Below are 20,244 nucleotides of genomic sequence, written 5' to 3'. Positions count from 1 at the left end.
TTTCGTCTAATAAGACTATTCCCGAGTTTCACGAGGGATAGAAGAGCAGCCCGAGCTAAGGCTCCCTCTCACCCAAAGCAGAGCTCTTATTGCAACGAACCATTGAGTTCCACTTACGGAGTAAAGTTGTCGGTACAGCTGCAGGGAAACTTGGGCTGCTCGGCGAATGTTCGTATATTTGACAGAACAGCTCCAAATCAGAGAAGGATTAAGGGAGGCACACGCTCACGTAATCAAATACACACCAGAAAGATACAGTATTTGTTCAATTTCCCATTTTTCGAAAGGTCATGAACCACAGGAGCCTTTCTGGTGCCTTGATGATTTCTCACAGGGTATACCAAGCTGTCGCAACAAATGCACGATGCTATATCCGATAAATCTACCGGTACACACAAGCCTATAAGCTGCAGTACACCTCGTTTATGCAATGCTCTCTATCGCTTATATATAGTTGGGGCCATTCGAAGTGAGCTACTGAGGTCATATTTTCTGCTGGTACAAGTCATGAGCGAACATCTTCGAGCGCGAGTCAGTGTCCTGTGATCCTATCACCCAGACTGGTGCACATCATAAGAAAGTATGTATAACTTACTCAGGCCACGAGAATAAATTATTAAATCTTGACTCTTTAATAATTCATACTTAAGTGGGCAGGAGAAGCCTCTCCTGCATTATTAAAAAATTATAGGAAAGAAAAATGGCGTACAGCGCGAAGGACAAGGACTGCGAGAGGCGACATAGTCCTTCGCGCTGTACGCCATTTTTGTCATGAATTACCATCTAGCCCAAGCAACCACCCTAGTTCAAAATTATGGAGTTTTACGTGCCAAAAGCACTTTCTGATTATGAGGCACGCCGTAGTGGAGGACTACGGCGTGCCTCATACACGGGTGTTTTCGCATTTCGCTCTCCTGCATTCTTGTCACTGACAATAGAACGTCCATTTAGCTACCCTAACCTTGGCGAGGAAAAGAAAGAAGCATAAACGGATGAGAAAGAGAGATGATAACACCCCGCTCGCGCGGGGCGCTTTCCATCGCGATGGGGATTGAATTTCTCGACAGCGATTGGTTCTCTTCCGCCACTTGCGTAAAAGGAGCCATTCATGATCAAGAATGTCGATAATGATCGATAGTGACCCGTGTGACTGGTGTACAAGAGGAAGTAAAAGCGTGCATGGCCGAGAACACTGCCGAGACTGCCTGATCAAGACCGAGCAGACGACACCGATGCGCATGTATACGTGCAGGCGGCGTATGGTGCCCTTCCAAAATCGCGCGTCATGATTTGCTCACACCAGCTGCGGCTACATAGTTTATCCTACTTCCACTCAACTATACTAACTCAACTAATCAACTCTAAAGAGCAACTCGCGTATGAAGTCCACAAGAATAAGCTAGCATTCTTACCTTAAGGTTCTATGGCTGCTGAGATATACAGGACGAAGGTCCGTGTCGAATCCTCCTGTTCTTCTTCTACGGTCACGCGGCTTGATCGCGTGCTGCTGCTAATACTGATGAGCTTACGTATAACATGGCACGTATCAGCAACGAGGAAAGGGCCAAGAATCGAGTGTGTTGCAGAAAAGCAAGGTAATATCATCAGCAATGTCATCAGCAATTTCGATGATACTGTAAAGGCTACAGAGGACTTCTAATACTGCCCTGTACACAGTATACCCAGAGCAGCCGTTCAACCTTAAATGGAAGTGGAAGTAGTAGTGGGCTGGTTGGTACAGCGTATTTTAAGGCGAAAAAAGTCAGCGCAAACAGACACGACAACCACAAACCACAGTCCTTGTCTATTCTTTGTGGCTGTCCTGAGTGCTTGAGCTGATTATTTGGCCCTAAGATAGGATATAGACAGTGGCATCATAGGCACCCGTGGCGGCTGCTAGCTCGGCGTGGCTTGTCTGGCGATCTCCTTCCACGTGCCAGCAGGCGAAATGAAGTAGAATTTTATAGTCTAATCCAATGGTATTTCCTATTCAGATCGCATTCGACTTCAGAATTCACTACCCAAACAACCACGGACGGATATCCGTGGAACGTCCGCCAGAAATCCCAATGTCCATCCAAGTATGCCTCAGGGACGTCCATAGCTAGGACGTACAAGAAATGTCCATATACCGTTCGGGTGTCCGGGGGACATCCTCTTTTGAACGTCCCCTATCTGTACATAAATGGACATGCCTAGGACATAACCAAGGGCATTGATCAATGTCCTTAAAGGGCCCCTGAAACGGTTCGGACAAATTTTGTAGACGCGTAGGGTACAGCTTAACTAGAACATTCGCACCACAATTTAAGTGAAGCGTTACGTATTAATGGAGCTACAAGCGATTAGAAGTTACCCTCCTCCCCAGCCACGCTTTTCCTCCTCAACCCGTTCGCCGAGCGAGCGGGGCTAAGCTCCGCCTTCACTGGTCCTGCGTCACGATGCGACGTCACATCGTCCACTTCCGGTTGTTTTGGAGCCCGCCCCCACCTGCGCGGAACTTCTCCGCTAGCCACTTGGCTGTCGACCCCAAGCGAGAGCTATCGAAGCAGCGTGCGTTGCGAGCATTCTGTCGTAGCGCCGAACGTGTCTGGTATTCCGTTAACCACAGGCAAGCTGGTCATTTCGGCAAGTGACTGGAGGCATAAACTCAAGCTGATGAAGGAACTTTGGCATAGACGTACGTGAGCGGCCTGATCGATCTGCACAGTCCAGACACTTGTTGGCGCAGCGCTTAACCAGCCAAACAAAGCGCTAATATTGCTCTAACCAAGTGTAAAACATTTTAAACATTTATAAAAACAACGTGTTGATGATTACACTCCTGCGAAATATTCGCACCAGCAGCAAAGAAGAATACGCTTCGTTGCTGCTACTGTGTATGGTTGAGCTCTATGCCACCAGGTGGCTGCACCGTGCAGACCATTCACATTTGCCCTTCTGCTCATCTCTGCTCATCCCGTTACGGCACAGTCAAGCGTCCAGACCCTGTCCCTTTGCGCTTATGTTTGCCCTAATACGGGACTCGCGAAACGCTATTGCGTTAGTAATCTTCCGGTGTAAAGTGACGGCCACAAACGCGCAAATCCTGGCGCCGATCGTATAGCGGCAGTCCGATGCGCAGCAGCCAGTTCGCTCATACGCTGCCTTGCAGAGGGATACGATTCGCAGCTTGACATATTGCCAGTCGCTACGTTTGCAGTCCACAAGGCAACAAAGTCGAATCATAGTGCTCGCGAAAAGACTGAGACCGCGGAGCTCTCGTCAAAATGGAGTACGTTGTAACACAAGCAGACGACACTTGCTGTGTGCCGCCCCACCTCCCTTTCGCCACCTGCCCACTGCTGTAGAAACTCGAGAGATGAGGCGACGCGCTTGCGACGCTCGCTTGGACACCTCTCCAATTCTACCACCGTGCACTCTACTCTAAATACAGATCGGTAAAACAAGTCCTGCCTCTTTTGTTCATCTTAATTGCTCCGGTGCATGAAGTCAGTAAAAGCATAGCCTTCGAAATCTGTTTTAGCATGTGTTTTAGTGAGTCAGAGAGCCGCTGAAGCAGCATGTATTTGGACATGGTGTCCAAACAAAACCAGCTGTCTATAAAGCGTTTATGGTAGAGTGGGCTGCTCATTCATGTGAAGGCAATGGTGGCACTAGTGAGAAACTCTATGGGTGGCACCACCCACATTCCGGTAAAGAACGCCCCACAATCACTTCCACCGCATTCGACTAGCAAAATATGCTCAAAAGCATAGCCTTTAAGATTCGCGCATAAAATTACAAAGACGCCATCTCATAAGCCGCCCCTGTATTTATATGCGATCCTTAAAGGTTGTTTGTCGAATGCGGTGGGAGTAATTTTGGAAGCCAGAAATATGCCATAGACGTCAGGTTTTACTGGTTTTGAACACCATCTGTTTCGCTTGGAGGACAAGTGACAACATCGCAGGTGGCCAAAAGCATGGCCTTTAAGATGATAGCGTAATAACAGGCGGTTTCAATCATAGAGTTTCCTACAATATACAATAATTATTGCATGAAACTCTATGGTTTTAACCCTAGAATGTTGCCGTGTCGGAGGTCATGCAAAATTTTAGGCATATCTGGAATTTTGCCGCAACGTTATCAAGTTGGGTAGCGGTTAATGATCAAGTAAATTCTATAAGCGATTTTGCACCAACGTAGCACGTTACGTTTACGCTTCTTGTGAGGCGAGGGGCGGCGGGAGGTGACAGCTATATCATGAGGCCACCTGACAAACACTGTGCTTCACACCTCCGAGAAAGTATGCACCTAAATATATCACGTGACCCGGCGAATTCGAAACCATCATGATTCTGAGACGTCTGGGTTAGGTAGCTAAAAGGCTGGGTTAGCGATGTCATTTGAGCGCCTGTGTTGATCGGAAAATGCTGTAACTTCATCCATCTTGTATCAGAGGCCTCCAGAATAGGCTCGCTAAGCTAAGGATTCTTGAAAGTGTGTCACAACCGGAGCGGCGTGCAAGTTCGAGATGACCACTGCTTGCGCCAGCTCCTCAGGAGCGGCCCCATCAGTTGAAGATGAGGAAAATGTTCCGAAGGATGAATTTACCCCAAGAGAGTACCAGGTGAGTTCCTATTTGCTCCTACGTTTTGACTAGGGCGCAGCAGATGACTGGAAATTTCCTTCATTGCTTTGCTAATTAATAAATCGGTCAGTTCCCGTGATTTTTAAAGGTGGTTCGAAAGCGTTCGAAAGCTGCAGTATCGGTGGTGCATTTTTCATGCTGCGTTATGTCATTGGTGCTTCAGAGGTTGTATCGAAGATTTTGTGATCGCAGCGCAAGGAAGTCGGCATAGTAGTCACTTACGACTGTCATCGGTGGGCGCCCTGTGGTGCATTCGCGCGCCGAACGTGAACGTTCGAAGCAACTCGACTTTTTGTCATTTCCGATAGGTTTATCGCCAGAATCAGCTGAGGTTAAATAGCTCTAACCTAATGAACCTGAACCATCGCCGTGCGGTCGTGCACTAAGGCGTATTTGTTTCTTTTTTTTTTCTCTCTCACTCTCTCACGGGCCAAGCTTTGGAATGCATAAACGTTTATAAAGTTAACGTATGCGCAGTGTATTCTGTGGACCAGTCCCCAAAATATGCCTTAGCATTAGTCTGTTTACCACACCACACCTAACCTTCATTTCATCTATACAAAACAGTTTTATTTACCTACTTGGATATACATCGCAGATGAGTTCTGGCCGATTTTTTTTTTTTCGCTAAGATTGTACAGCAGTTTTTGATTGATAAGAACAAGTGATCAGAACATGACTTGCCCAACCGAAATGCGGCATTTTAAACCCAGCGTCGTAGTGGGTTACTGCCGATTGGAGTTCACCAATAGAGTAACACTTTTGTCCCACTTTCATTATTGAACTTAAAAAACACTGCACATCAGTTCGTTTGAAACCAAACTAAGTTACAGTGCCTGTGACTTGAAAAGTATACATAAGGTGAATTTTTAAATAGAATGGCAGTATTTAAAGAAACAGTTAAAAAATTAGCAAGCTGATGCACTTTCAACCAAAGAACTACAATCGCAAGCTGGGTGCTCTTGCACAATGCTAACTGCCACGAAACACGAACTGCTCTGAAGGTAATTACTAGAGCTGTGGTCTGGTCTACCGAACAAAGCGGAAGTTTATTTTTTGGTCATGTCGACAGAATGGTCGCTGCGTAATGTGCCTAATGTGCGATCTACCTATGCCCTCAAGTAACTCGTCGTGTGTCGGTTTAACTTTGTTTGCAGGTCGAACTCTTTGAAGCCGCCGTGAAGGAGAACACCATAGTCTGCCTGGGAACTGGGACTGGCAAAACATTCATAGCCGTTATGCTTATCAAGGAATATGAGGCAGCCATTCGGATCCCGTTTGAAGAAGGAGGGAAGCGCACTTTCTTTCTGGTGCCAACGGGTCAGTCTTACATCAGCTGTGCACATAGGTTTTCGTAAGAGCTGGTAATGTTGGGCTATGTGACCCCTGCGGTTTTACATGCATGGAAAAGTAACGAGAGTCAAACAACTCTTCTGTAAATGTCCTTGCTGCAAAATGACTCGCTTAGTGAAAGGAGAAACATGGCCTGGCCAGTCGTGCACACTGTGACTGCTGCATGAGGAAGAATTTTTAAGATATTCATCTGTTTGATGAAATACCTTACCTGCCCATGATCGCATTTTGATGCGCACGACATGGTGGCTGTCAGTGTCTGTGGCATTCTTCACTGAGCACCAGGTCGCAGCTTTCACTCCTGGCCACATTGGCCGCATTCCTATGGGGATGGAACACAAAAACTTTTGTGTTCCAAGCTTTGTAAGTACAACAAAGAGCCTCAGTTGATGGTTGTTAGCTTAGAGGCCTCCGCTATGACATCTCTCGGAGCCCCTGTGGTGCTATGAGGCATTAAGCCCTGTCAGTAGCTCTCATGTTATGGTTAATGAAAAGCGTACTTGAAAGTATTGATACTCTCCCTTCCCGAACATATTGCACTGGCAGTCACATAGTTTACGATTACGCACTGCTTCCAGGCATGCACTGACAGTTCAGAATTGAACAGAAAACACTGTGCTGGTAATTGGCAGCAGGCATTTAAAAAGGGCAAGGAATAGCACATAAAACAAGGCGCACATTGAAAATAGATATTCATAAGTGCTGTTTTAAAGCAAAACTTGTATTGGTACTTCTGCCCACTTTGTGGTGGTGACTGTATGCCAGAGTAAACTGATGACAGTGCAAGCAAAAGTAATGACTTGATGGAGTGATCCTGACACCAGTGTACAATGTGTGTTTTTGTAAGGGCTTTAATGTGGTTTGTAACTTGGGCCAATCCTGGGAACATATTCTAGAACGATCGCTTTTGGAGTTAGCAGTTTCAGTGCTTGCTGATTGGCTGATTGAGTGAAACCTCTCGAATCCTCCAACGCGCCTTGCACATCATGTGAATGTGATCATCCAAGAATACCTCCCATGGAGGCAGTGAAATGTCACACACTTGCCTCATAGTACTGGCTAACAAAGCTAACTATTAGCTTTGCCAGCGGCACATTTAAGTGTACTTTTTTTTTTGCTCATCGCAGATAACCAACTAGCCTGAATTTCTGCTTTAGTGGATATTTAGAATGTCATGATTGCACGATGTTAGTGATAATTTGGATGTTTGCATCACCAGTACTGTGATGCTTGACTTTTGCTTACAAGTGTGCAATCAGAGCGTAAGCATTGCTGCCAGCAATTGATGCCAAGTGGTGATGACTTGCTGAGAAGTGGTAGCATTAGTTACCTGCAACACTTTGTTGCACTTTGGCAAGTGTTGATTCATGTCAAGGAAACAGGAACGCAGTCAAGGATGAGATTTAGTTGATCAGATGAGATCGAGAAATTTGCAAGCACTTGGTCGATTTGTTGCAAATTGGTTGGTTGATGCAGGACCCATGATTTGAGACCACTGGGGGAGAGGCTGTCATACTGCAATGGGCTTAAAACATGAGATGTTTATGATGAAAGCTGACATTGGCTGGAAGCTCATCTTGACTGTGCTGTTCTCCAGTACCTCTTGTCGTGCAGCAGCAGAAGGCCATCAAGTGTCAGACAGACCTGCGTGTTGGTGGTTACGTTGGTGACATGAACGTTGACAACTGGAACAAGCAACGCTGGGAAAAGGAGTTCATCGAGTCTCAGGTCAGTGGCAAAATGTGCAGGGCTTGTGAGTTCAGTCTACATCATTGTTTGATTACAGTGTGTCAATATAGAATGAAAACAAATGAGAGAGCACTGACTCACACTTGCCAAAGTCCATCATCAAAAAGAATGCTACAACTTTGCATGAATTCCTCAGATGGGGAAACACAAGAATTGAAACTGAAGGGCCTGTTTTTTTGTTAGTCACAATCATATGACGCCAATAGACAATGAAACCAAGTAACCATAGGGTAAATTACTTGTTTTCATAATTTAAATGTGGTGCAAAGATGTCTGTTGAGTTCCCACCAGTCGCAAGTTGTTCTTTCGTGTTTCATTTCCCTTTACTTTATCATTTCAATTTTGTTTTATTTGGCTTCATGTAATTTGGTGCCAAGGGGCACTGACAAAAAGCTATTTCAGACATGACATTTCAATTAAGAAAAAAAAAGTATGTTACCCTGTGCTTTGCTTGGTGTCATTCTCTGTTGGCTTCATAGGACTGTGACATACGGAAAAAGTAAGTTCAGTAAAACAGCACAACGTCCCATATGCAAGGTGTGAAGCAGTCGCATGCCAAATGAGAACAAGCCAGAAAAGAAAAAAAGCAAACAGACCCTTGAAGGTGCTTGCTACAACTCTCAGACAGCGTGCTGAGGCAATGAAGGCAGAGCTGCAGTGATGAAGCATTTGCGCATGTGTTACTGCACCAAGTAGCCTGGCAAAGTCTGGCATTCTGGTTGAATTTCTTTGAGCAGACAAGAGTCAGCATTCATTGCTATTTGCAGTGGTTTTGCATTTGGCAAAAACGCAGAAGAGGAAAGCAAGAACATAAAATTTATATTCAGCACCGAGTGGTGTGTGCCATTTCTTATTTTAATAAAAGGTGCTGTGGTAAGATGGTAAGATGGTAAAATTTTCTGTGCCCCCAGCTTAAGCGAATGTGAATGAGACTAGGATTATCTTCAGGAGCACTGTCAGGGTGATGTGCTGGCATTGTAGGGAACAGTAAAGGTAATTTTATCATTAAAATGAGCCCTTCTTTTTTTTTTTTGCCGAAATGTTCAGATATGTGAAATATGAATGATGCATTGGCTTTCGGCTTTTTCCAAGCTGCAACATTCCTTACTGATGGCATCAACAGTGGAAACATTGGCGAAGGCAAGCAAGTTAAAGGAATCTTCAGCGACGCTTTTGAGGACGTGCAGCACTTTGAGGATTTGGACATGTTTTTGTCAGCTTTGAAGCAAAGAGACACAATGTCCTGAATGTAAGCGGCACAAGGTTTAGGGGATGTCTGAACATGCATGAATGGTTGCTTCTTCGCAGCGAGCCATCGACCAGACGGGTTCCCAAATAGGTCATGGAGCTTCTGCATGATGCTGTTTCAGCTTATGATTTCGACTTCATGATTGCAACATCTCAGCCTCATTAATGAAATTCGTGAGATGACGTCCATTAATAGTGAGGCCATTCTTTTATCAGTTAGAAAAGTTTTTCGCGGCCCCTTTAAATGGAGTGAGCTTGGAGAAGAACTTCTTCATGGTGAGTTTTGATGTTTGTATGAGGACGAGAACTATTGTTCACTAGTCCACTTATATATTGGACCCATTACTAGCCTCTGGCTATAGGTCCAAGCAGCTCCTGCGATTAAATTTACACATTGTGTCAAGTAAAATTGAATTGAATCATCAGCATGTTTGCACAGCAGTACGAAGGCTTGTCCCAGTTATGTCTACTTAGTCTTGGTTTTTGTTTGTTTGTAATCAAATAAGACTGTAAAATGAGCCAGAGTAAAGGAGCACTGAGACATATTTTTTAATGTTTTGAAAACATTATTACACGCTTTTTGCGTGGGAAGGATCGCACTTGAAGATTCAGAAACAAACTTTTAATTTGATAACTATGTTGTCTCACAATGCAGGAATCGGTAGCATTGACATTATCGGGAGGTGGTGACACAGGTTAAAAGTTGCAGACATGTAAAATAACATGAGGTAAAGTGCAAGAGAGCACCTAGGACAACAGAAAGGAATGAAGACACGTCCTATATGCTTCTCTTGCACTTTACCTCAAGTTATGCAGTACCACCTAGCCCACCAGCCTATTCTTTTGAACACCATGTAGCAATAAGGCTGCGTATGATGAAAAGATAAGCCAAACTTCCGTGAGCTTTTCTTCTGGCTACGCTTACGTTGTGCAAGAACGAATGACAATTGTCATTGTCATTCGTTCTTGCACTTTGCTTAGCACAAGAACAAGTGAAAAGTGTCCTGTTGTGACGGTGTCGCGTCAGGCGATCTCGTGTCTGCGCTCCTTGAAGACATGTCCGACAGCTGCCGACCCTGTCCTACTCCCTCTCAGGTGCTGGTGATGACCCCCGACGTGTTCAAGGTGATCATCCACCACGGCTTTCTGAAGATGTCGCGGGTGAACCTGCTGATCCTGGACGAGTGCCACCGTGCGGTGAAGCAGCACACGTATCGGGAGGTGATGCGATGCATGGACGTGCTCAAGCCCGAGGAAAAGCCGCGCGTGCTGGGCCTCACCGCCTCGGTCATCAACAGCAAGGCCACTGAGCGGCAGGTGGAGCGTAAGGTGCATGACCTCGAGATGGCCCTGCACTCTCGCGTCCTCACCGTCTCCAACCAGCAGAGCATGGCCCGGTGCGCGTTTTCCCTCTACTGAACCACTTGTAGGCATGAGATCGGCAGTTGCTGTTCGCTGTTGGCATGTGTTGGAAGGACACTACAGAGAAAAACGATTTTAACTGGGTTGATGAATTGCGCTTCCACAATACCAACATATCTGCTCTTTCCTTGAGGAGATGCTCGGTAAGCCGGAAAGGCGCAAGAACAAAAAGCGGGTGTGATGTCACCTTGAAATTCCCGCACCATCGTCATGGATCACCATCACCATCGTCTGCTTGGGCCTAGTTAAATTTTTATCAGAAAAAGAATGGACTACGTTGTATTCCAAAAGAGCCAAAAATGGAACTTGAGAAGTTGTGAGAACTTTTACTGGACAACAACAGCCAAAATGCAATGAAATTATTTGCAATCTAAAGCGTCACACTAACGTACCATCCCTGAGGTGCAGGCAGAAAATTGAAAAGTGAAACTTTGACTTTCATTTTCCCTTCTAGTAATCAACCTATCACTGTGAAATCAACGATTGTAGAATTCTTCATCAATCGTAATGGATTAAGTGTTTCTCTTTAGTGTCCGCTTAACCCTTTCTAGTCAAATGATTGCTTTAGGACTCGTACAGTTCTGCAGGAAATGTCTAACATTGAGAAAAATGAACAACAGCAGTATTCTGAGAAATGTGTGTCGGCAATTGTAACTACGTAATTTATTTACTTTGGGGCACAGATAAATATAGTAGAACTTCGTTCATACGTTTGGAAAAGAAAAACAGAGAGAAAGCCTACCAACTTGGAAAACGTGTGATTTGAAGTCACTTAAATATCTGCAGACTCAACTGTACGTAGTTGACATCCACGTAGTGAGAAGTGTTGCGCAAATCGTTGCAGCACGAGATGCCGACGCGCGCCAAGCTGCTGAGGCCTGAGGGGTCTGACGTGCGTTGTTGTTCTCGCGGCTTCGGCAAGCTTATATTTTCGCTCCTCGAATCAGGCCTGGGTCAGCATCTTCTTTGAGTGGGGCATTTCAGTGGGTAGTTCTGACGCGACCGCTCCGCGAGAATTGTTGTGGCACGAGACGCTGGTGTGCGACGAGCTGGTAGTGCCAGAGTGGTCTGAGACGCGCTTTGTTGTTTTCCTATTTCGTGGCATTTTAAGATAGCGGAGAAAAGCCCAAACGAAATCAAGCTGGTGGGCGACGACGGAATTCCATGCCGCCAGAGTGAAATATGACGCTTACTTGACGCTGCCGGCAGCAGGGAACAGCGGTGAGTGTGGGTTATCGCTATAAAAAACATGCAGTACACTTCCAACGGCACCATGCCACACGCGCTGTCAAACAGATAAGTGAAAATGCTCATTGCAATATGGGTTGGTGACAATAGCTGTGAATGCGACGCGTGACGACCTACGAGGATATTTGCTGCTACCAGAAGAGAAAACTAAGTGTATGCCGGTTTTTTCATGGGACAAAAGTGGGCGAGTGCTCCTGGGAAGCTGCCATGGTGGGCTGCCTACTGCTTTGTATTGCGGGTGCCTAACGTCTTTTCTTTTTCGTATGGGATCTAGCAGCCGGAAAACGTATCATGCATTCGCTGTTTGGCTATGTACTAAACGTTGGTGCTGAGAGGTTGCGTTTTCCCGGAACTAAGTGGTAAAGAAGAAGCATAACTGCATTAGATCATTTTCTGTGTTTTCCGGTCGCGAATGTTGGCGCCGGGAAATCGTACGAAATGGGATCGTGTCAATGAGGTTCTTCAGTATCCATTTTCGTTATTTCTAGGTACAACTATTTAGGGACACTACCTCAGTTTATGATCAGTAACAGTTGGAGAATGCAAGAGACCTCCTACTAAAGGCTTGCTGCGTGTGCCCTCCTCGAGTCCAGGGTTTAGTTATAGTTCAGGTCACACGGACATAAGGAGGAGGCGACCCAGTGGTTCAGCAGCAGTCAACATGTGACGATTACACGTCAACAGCCAAGATCAGCAAGTATGGGAATGAAGAAGGCAGTTCACTGCTAAGATGCGCACACAGCAGGGAGTTTTAGGTCTTGCATACCCGAAGTTGGGGAGGTGAAGACAGTCAGGTGTACGAAAACTTAAGCAGGATACAGGGCTTTGGGTGCATAAAGATGCTTTTGTGTGTGGAAAGAGATTAACAGTAGAGTGCATATCTTTGTCTAGCGGCCCCAGAATCTCCGAGCACACAACGTTGAAGATGTACTGCAGGAAGTGGAACTAACCATTTTGGGGATAGTTGAGAAGAACCAGGAGAACGAAGGGGCAAAATATTTTTGTTGGTAGCAGCCGTATAAAGCCAATGGACGATGAGGTCAGAGAAAGTGTAGGGGAATATAACTGCTCTTTTCAGTTCAAATTTAGAAATGAGGAAAATGGAATTAAAAGGGGAAGGAAAGACTGCTTACCATCAGGGAGGGCTGAATCCAAGTCTTCCACATGACACGTGAATGCTCTACCATAATGGCTTCACGCATTCCCTTTGAGGGCCACTTGCCCCACTATTCGTCACCCATCACTGACTGTAGACCTCGCAATACATGAATTTGTGCCCGTTTACATGGCTCACTATTTTGATTGTTCCTGGAGGACGTGTGAATACAGCAGAACCTTTTTCATACGCTTTGGGAAAAAATGCAAGAAAAAGAACTTGCTAACCGGGAAACGCACTGTCCGATGTAACTAACAAAATTTGACAGACTCGACTATTGTTGACATCTACGTAATGCGAAGAGTCGCGCGGATCCTTGAGGCGGCACAAGATGCCGATGCGTGTCAAGCTGATGGTGCTTTGGCAGCCCGAGATGACGCGTTTTGTTGTTTTCCTTTTGTGTGGTGTTTCAAAAGGGGACGGGAAACCAAAACAATATTGAGCTGGCGGGCAACATCGGATGCCGCCGAAGCAAAACGTGATGCCCACATCGCCTCGCCTGCAGCAGGGAACGCTGGCACGTTTGGATAATTGCCTACCGAAAGCGTGCAATACGCTAGCAATGGCACTACGCACCATGCGCTGTAAAACAGATAGGTGAAGATGCTTATCGCAGTGGGTTTATCGCAGTGGGCTTATCGCAGTGGGCTTATTTAAGCAGTGGGCTTATCGCAGTGCTTATGGCAGTGGCGATAGCGGTGAATGCGGTGTGCGATGACCGGGGTGGAGATTTGCTGGTACCAGAATAAGAAACGGTGTGCGCGGTCGTTTTCACGTGAGACGGGCGGCTATATACTGTTCTCGATCGTGGGTGTGCGCCTCGCGCCTTTTCTTATTCGCTTGGGATCTAGTGGCCAGAAAACGTATAGGTTCACAGTCTTCAGTAGAGAATGGCAGCGGGTTTCAGTTATCGCCTGTTAAAAGCATGCGTTACGCTTCCAACGGCAGGATGCACTGTCAAACAGCAGGAATGAAGACGCCTATCGCGATAGCATTGGCAGTGATAGCTGTGGATGCCGCGTGCGACGGCCCCGTAGAAGATCTACTGGTGACGAAGGGAGAAACTGAGTGCGCACTGGCGTTCTTACGTGAAAATGGCGGGTGAGTATTGTGATGAAGCTGCTGCAGTGGGCAGCTATATACTGTTCTCATTTGCGCGGGTCTTGCGCATTATCTTGTTTACATGGTATCTAGCGGCCGGAAAACATATCATATGACCGCATTTTGGTGACGTACTGAACGTCGGTGCTAAAAAATCGTGTTTTCGAGGAATGCGTGAATCGGTCAAAAGTGAGCATTGCTCTGTTGGGTTATTTCTTGTGTTCTCGATCGCAAACGTTGGTGCCGGCAAAGCATACATAACGAGAACATATCAACGAAGTTCTACTGTACGCTAAGTAACAGCGCACTCACTTTAGCCTTTTTTTTTTTTTAAATACTGGCTCACAGGTACGGGACCAAACCGATTGAGGTGCTAGTTGAGTATCACACAACGGGCAGCCCGTCAATCTGCGGCATTCAAGTTCCGGCGTTGCCCAACTTTCGGCCGACAACTTCACAGGGCCAAGAGTTGGACCGCAGGCTTCGTAGCCTGATCAAGGTGCTGCAGGACATGGGGGTCTGGTGTGGACACCTCGCCATTGAGGTCATTATGGAGGAGGTCAGTGACCCTTGTTTCCATGGCTTCTCTTTCACTGTCTCCAGTGAGAGTGTTTGCACACCGATCGTAATCGTATTTGATTTTATGTTGTAGGGATGCTGAAGAGCCAAACAATGTCAAACATGTGGGTTCTGAATTGATGTGGCAAAATTGTGGCCTGAAAGACAAGGGACACTTAAGCCACCGAGATAGGGGCAAGCGTAGTTGTCAGTCCTTGAATCTGATCCTACGGGCCAAGTTCGTCGGCTATTTATATATGTCTCGCAGTAAATTTCAGGTTAATTGCTCTTCATGATTTGTGCGCCATGCTATCAGACGTGCCTCCTTTTCTATAAAATTAATGACATTCAAGAAATTTCAGATGCTGTAGATACTGTAGATGCATATTGCAATAAGCAATAACTTGATAACAGTGATAATCCACTGAAAAATGGTCAGCGGCACAAAATAAAACAACGCACTCATGTCACTACAACACATTTTATCCTGCACCATCTGTATTAGGGTATCGGTAGTTTAGAGAATTGGTGAAGGTGACATACGTTGCTGCATACTGAAAAGATGCAGACGTAGACGAAACACACAACAGAATGTGGGTACCAAGGGATGGGAGATGCAGTCGAGCATGACAGATAACGAGGTGGAGTAATGATAAATGAAGTTTGAAAGCACAGCATGGGAATCGGCAGACGCAAGACGGAACCAATTTGAGCTCACTGTGAGAAGCCTTCATTTGGCAGTGGACACAAACGAGCTCCAATCATTGGCTCAAGCAAATTGTTTCATGCTGTTTATTTGTCATGAACACAGACAGCGTAGTTTGCCACATAAAAAAAAAAAGAAAGAAAGAACTTGGCACGGCATCGCAGGCCCGTCGCATGCTGGATGGTCTCGACGACGATTGCGTTCTCCGCGAGGTAGAGGTGTGCCTGGAGTGGCTGGACGAGGTTCGGAAGAGGTGCAGGCATCACATCGTGGAATCGAACACTGCTGCTCAAAGCGTCGCCGAGAACCCCCTCCTGGCACTGGCCACACCCAAGTTGAAGCGTCTCCTGGAGATCCTGTGGGCCTCCCGCCCGCGGCAACCGCAGCCTGCCGGCAGCGGTGATGCCGCAGAGCCAATGTCGCTGTGTGGCATCATCTTCGTCAAGGAGCGCATCGTCGCACGCATCCTCCGCGACTGGCTGCGCGAGCTGGCGAACAAGGTTCCCAGGTACGAGGGAGCTGAATGACCGTCCGGTAAAGTTGTTTGCCGTACCCGCGGACGACTTCCTGTGGCAATGAAGGAGAAAGCTACAGGGGCGGAGCTTCTGCTCTTCTGTTATTACACCGAGTTGTTCTGGCAGCATTTAGCAGTGCTCTTGGTTTTTTGTGACAGGTGCCGAATCGGTGCAGCTTCCATGGGCGACGGTTTCACATTTGCCCAAATGCAGTAAAGGAAAGCAGAACAATAAGTCAAGTTTAGCATTCGCTGGTGTATTTTGTCTGTCTTGTTTTGCTGTTGTAAATAAAATATTTCCGTTTTCTCTTCTTAGCTTAAGACTAATGCGGATAAGACTGTGGGACTTTCTACAAGAGCATTCTTGCTTGTGCATGCTTTGCCTCTGTAGCTTTCGCTTCGTATCCCCAGAAAGTTGTCTGCATGTATAGAACAAAACCTTGAGCTTGTATCTGTGAGAACAAATGCAAGGATGGCACTTCAGCCATCGTGAGAATGGCAGGCAGTGTACATGGATTTGCTTAACTTCATCATTCTGGCTTCAAGTGGCTTTGTGACTTTGCAAACTAATTATATTCAACAAAACAGTATGTCATTATTAAGTGCAACAATTCTCAATGATTATGCATGTGCACAGAGTCTTATTGCCTTCGTGTGTTTAGAAAGATAGCATTGCTTGAAAACTAAGAGCCATAAAGGCAGATAAAGTGTGACTAATAAATAAAGCCACAAGGCCGTCTGAAGCCACAACCACAAAGATTAGACAAATCCATGTGCTGCTCATTATGACAATGGTGGCTGTGCGTATGCAGTCACAGAGTTTCCTCTAGTTGCTAATGGAAAAGTCTGTGGGGGACTATCTGGTTGCAGCTATCGCATTGCACTGTACGCAGCCAATATTAAACAGCTGTGTAACCTGCATTGTACTGATTTCTTCTTTCACGTCCATGAAGTACTGTGCATAGTTGCATTTAAGCCTACCTTTGAAGAAGGTTAACCCATAACTGATGAATGTAATTGATGATGAAGGCAGCATACCAGAAAAACTTTTTTTCTTACCGAGTTTTGGTATTGAGTACAAACTTTCTGGCTAAGTGCCTTTGGTGAACACTGAATGTCGGGCATCAAGCATCATTTGCTGGTTTAGAGCAGGAACACTGGACGAGGAGGGAGTAGTTTAGCATGCAACTTGGTTTCTTTGTAGTGCAATGCATGCACTTATGTGGAGGTTGTGGGCTCATCTCCCACCGGCGACAGGGCAGCTTTTCGTCCACTTTCTTATTCCCTTTTCATCATTGTTTGCTTCGTTTCAATTTCAACCGTAACTAATTACCCGTATGCTTTCCTTTACTTCATTGCCTGCTGGGTATATATGGTCATCATTAACAAGAGTTGAGCCCCTCTGTTTTCCTTCTCGGTTTCTTTTGAAATCGTGTGCAGAGGACACAGACCGACCCATGTTCTCCGACTGCTGCAGTGTCGCACATGTGACCTAAAGTAAATTAAGTGTATACCCATCTGTACATATTCCAAACGAAGCCATAGGTAGCTTGGGGCAAAGCCCACTTGCAGTTTTCTGCCTGGGGTTTCTCTCCTATTACTGAAAAAGTTCTCGTAAAATACTTTCTTTTTTTTCTTTTTGTTGGTTATGCTTATTCTCTGTGTTTTGCACATTTGGATAGAAAGTGAGCATGTTTTGGGGCGGTATTAATATGTGCCGTCATTAAAGGGTTAATGAGTGTTCTGATAAGGGTATATGTACCTATATGCAGAGTCCATCCTATATGAATTGATTCTGCATATGGCATGCACGTTCAGCCCAGGGTTCCATCCCGGTGGGTGGCGGTGGAAATGCTGCTCATCCCTCCAATTTATCACCCACTGCTCCAGGTTTACTGCCCACAGCTCCAGTCGACCGATCAGAATTGGCAACCCTTCTTTCTTTCTTCTTTTGCAATTCTCAATTGTCTCTTTATCACTTGGGGGAATACAAGAAAGAAAAGGGGTGTAGAGGTGCTATCACACCACAGAGTGAGCACCTTTTTGTTGACACAACACTGCTATTTTGGAAAGATTGCAAGGAGAAATCTGAACTTCAGGTATCTGCAGTGCCGTATTTTGGCATGCAAAAAGATAAGCAAAAGGAGCGAACGAAAAGTGGGAAAACTAGCGTCGCGATTCGTTACTGCTGCCACGTTGTGGGGTTCTCCTCCGTGCTCTTGGGACAAAGGAACGACAACACAGTAGTGCAAACAGTCACAAGGGCATTTATTGCACCTTTCATAGATCAATGCCTGCTAGCCGAGTTGCGATCCACAAAACATGCCGATGGGCATGCGACAAATCTAGAAGTCCGACTCACCGCGACCGGATAGTGAGCGAATATGTTTGCCCCATGCTGGATCCCAACGCCTGGTCGTTCGAGCGTACTGTCACACGAACGGTGGCGCATTTCAAGGCGGCCACGCGATACGGTCTCGCAGAAGCATGGGTCGGCGCACGCGCGGCACGGCACGTCCGCACCGCTTGCTGTCTCGAATCCCAGAGAGAGCGTCTTGTCTTGCGGCGCCCAAGTAACCACGCCTGTTGGCGGCATTAGCAGCGCAACACTCGCGCCATCTCTCGCGCTGCGCTTCAACCACATCGACCGACGCGGGCGTCACGCAGGCCACGCGGCGAAGTGGGATTGCAGGAGATAGGGGAAAACAAGATATCTGGGGACGCGCGAGAGTCGTGCATCCCCACAACGTGGACACAGAAGTGCCCCTATTGGCTGGAGCAGATTTGAATTGCCAGCACGTCTCGCGCACACTTTGAACAGCGGCACGGGCTTGCGTTAGTTTCATTAATGCATCAAAGATCTAAAATTTTTTATGTACATTTCAAAATGACGGAAGTTTGTATCGAAAAAAAGAAGGAAAGAGAAAGAGGCTTAGTTGCGTACTCTTCCCCCTCCCACTCACCCACCCAGTTATTGCAAGAAGTCTGAACCCTGGTTCAGCTGTGGTTTAAGCTTTGTCACTGGCTTTGGCTTGTATCTGACTTTGCAGTCCTCTTCTAGTCAATTTTCTAGTTGGTGATGTAGGGGGCATTCTCCATGTGATCAGTTCGGGAAGTTTGTGGCATTTTGGACATTCATATTTCATATTCATATTTCATATTTCACATATTCATATTTTTTACAGTGTTACGTTTCGCCTACGACGCGCGGTTTAGCCGGCGCCACTGCTACAAAGCGGCAGACATTTTGGCCCGTTCGGCGTCGCCGCTACGCTCCCCGCCAAGCGCGTCCAGGCATGTTCCGATGCCACGTGTCTTCATGTGCGTGTGTGAGTGTATGTGCCATTGTGCCCGACCGGAGGCGCTACGACAGTAGGAGTTACCTTCTCCTCCCAGCCATTGTGCCCGACCGGAGGCGCTACGAGAGTAGAAGTCACCTTCTCCTCCCAGCCATTGTGCCCGACCGGAGGCGCTACGACAGTAGGAGTTACCTTCTCCACCCAGTCTTTGTGCCCGACCGGCGGCGCTACGACAGTATGCGTCACCTTATCTCATTGTACAATCACGTGCTCGTCTATTGAGGGGTTCCTTCTTGCCCTCAACTGCGAGAGTATAAAAACAGCTGCCCCCCGGACGCCAAAAGGAGGGCTCCGATTTCTTCTGTTGAGTAAAGTGCTCTCCCGTCTCTCTACTCCGGTCAACCTGACCGCCAACTCTTTGCGATGTTAAAATAAACAAGTTGTTTTGTTGTTACCAGTCGACTCATGCTTTGCCGGGACCTTCGGATGCTTCCAGTTGTACCCCAGGCCGCCAGGCCAACGCTACCCTTGGGGCTTGCGACCCAGGTGCAACCACGGGCGTCAGCGCCGAGTTCCCAACAGGTCGTACCATCGGTGCGACCACAACAACCGTTGCCATCGGTGGGATTCAAACAACAGGCACGGTGTCAGTAAAACTCAAGGCATATTGCTCTCTGAAGCAGAAACAAGCTCTGGCACTCTGGAAAGCTCCAGTTGGATGTGTCGTTTTTGGGGCACCAGATTTGGTCATTGCATGTTACAGTCAACCGCGAAAGTTTACAGGATGCCGGATCTGCGAAGAAGCTGGATTCTCGCGTAGCATGGTCACACAGCCTCGAAATAGATGTTCCAGCACGTAGTAGCCTTCGCCACCTACACAGTGATTCACTAAATACGAAGCGTCATGCCTTAACAGTGCAGGAGTTCACATCTGAAGGGGAAATCGCATCCCGCAAACTTTTGCTGTTGACTGTACATATGTGTGTGTGTTGAAGAAGGGAGGGAGCAGTGCCACTTCTTGAGATTTGCTCTAGGCCACATCCAGTGGGTCACCGTGTTGTCCACTCACAGTGCTTGTTGATGTAACTTGTTCACCACATCCCAGCGACTGCCGATTTCCAGGTATTCCTACATTGTTCCCGAATTCATCGTGGGTCATGGGGCCAACCTCCAGCTTGGTTCCAAGGAAGCTGGGATGTCTTTTAAGAAGCAGTGCAAGGTATGTGTGTGTGCCTGTAGTGCAACTTCAGTGTACCG

At 46.7% G+C, this 20,244-nt stretch overlaps 1 protein-coding gene across 1 annotated transcript in view; it reads left to right on the top strand.

The window, feature by feature from the left end:
- The first annotated feature begins 4,271 nt into the window (after window positions 1-4,271).
- The window catches only part of LOC142587927 (endoribonuclease Dicer-L-like), a 59,251-nt gene continuing 43,278 nt past the window's right edge, over window positions 4,272-20,244 (top strand). Inside the window, exons 1-7 of the mRNA XM_075699302.1 lie at window positions 4,272-4,612; window positions 5,791-5,953; window positions 7,584-7,714; window positions 10,079-10,380; window positions 14,259-14,469; window positions 15,339-15,682; window positions 20,110-20,206. Coding sequence (XP_075555417.1) covers window positions 4,517-4,612; window positions 5,791-5,953; window positions 7,584-7,714; window positions 10,079-10,380; window positions 14,259-14,469; window positions 15,339-15,682; window positions 20,110-20,206 — 1,344 coding nt within the window. The 5' untranslated portion in view covers window positions 4,272-4,516. The remainder of the gene's footprint in view (window positions 4,613-5,790; window positions 5,954-7,583; window positions 7,715-10,078; window positions 10,381-14,258; window positions 14,470-15,338; window positions 15,683-20,109; window positions 20,207-20,244) is intronic.

The sequence above is a fragment of the Dermacentor variabilis genome, chromosome 7 (assembly GCF_050947875.1).
Source record: "Dermacentor variabilis isolate Ectoservices chromosome 7, ASM5094787v1, whole genome shotgun sequence".
Classification (NCBI taxonomy): domain Eukaryota; kingdom Metazoa; phylum Arthropoda; class Arachnida; order Ixodida; family Ixodidae; genus Dermacentor; species Dermacentor variabilis.
This window is presented reverse-complemented; position numbering and strand designations above follow the sequence as displayed.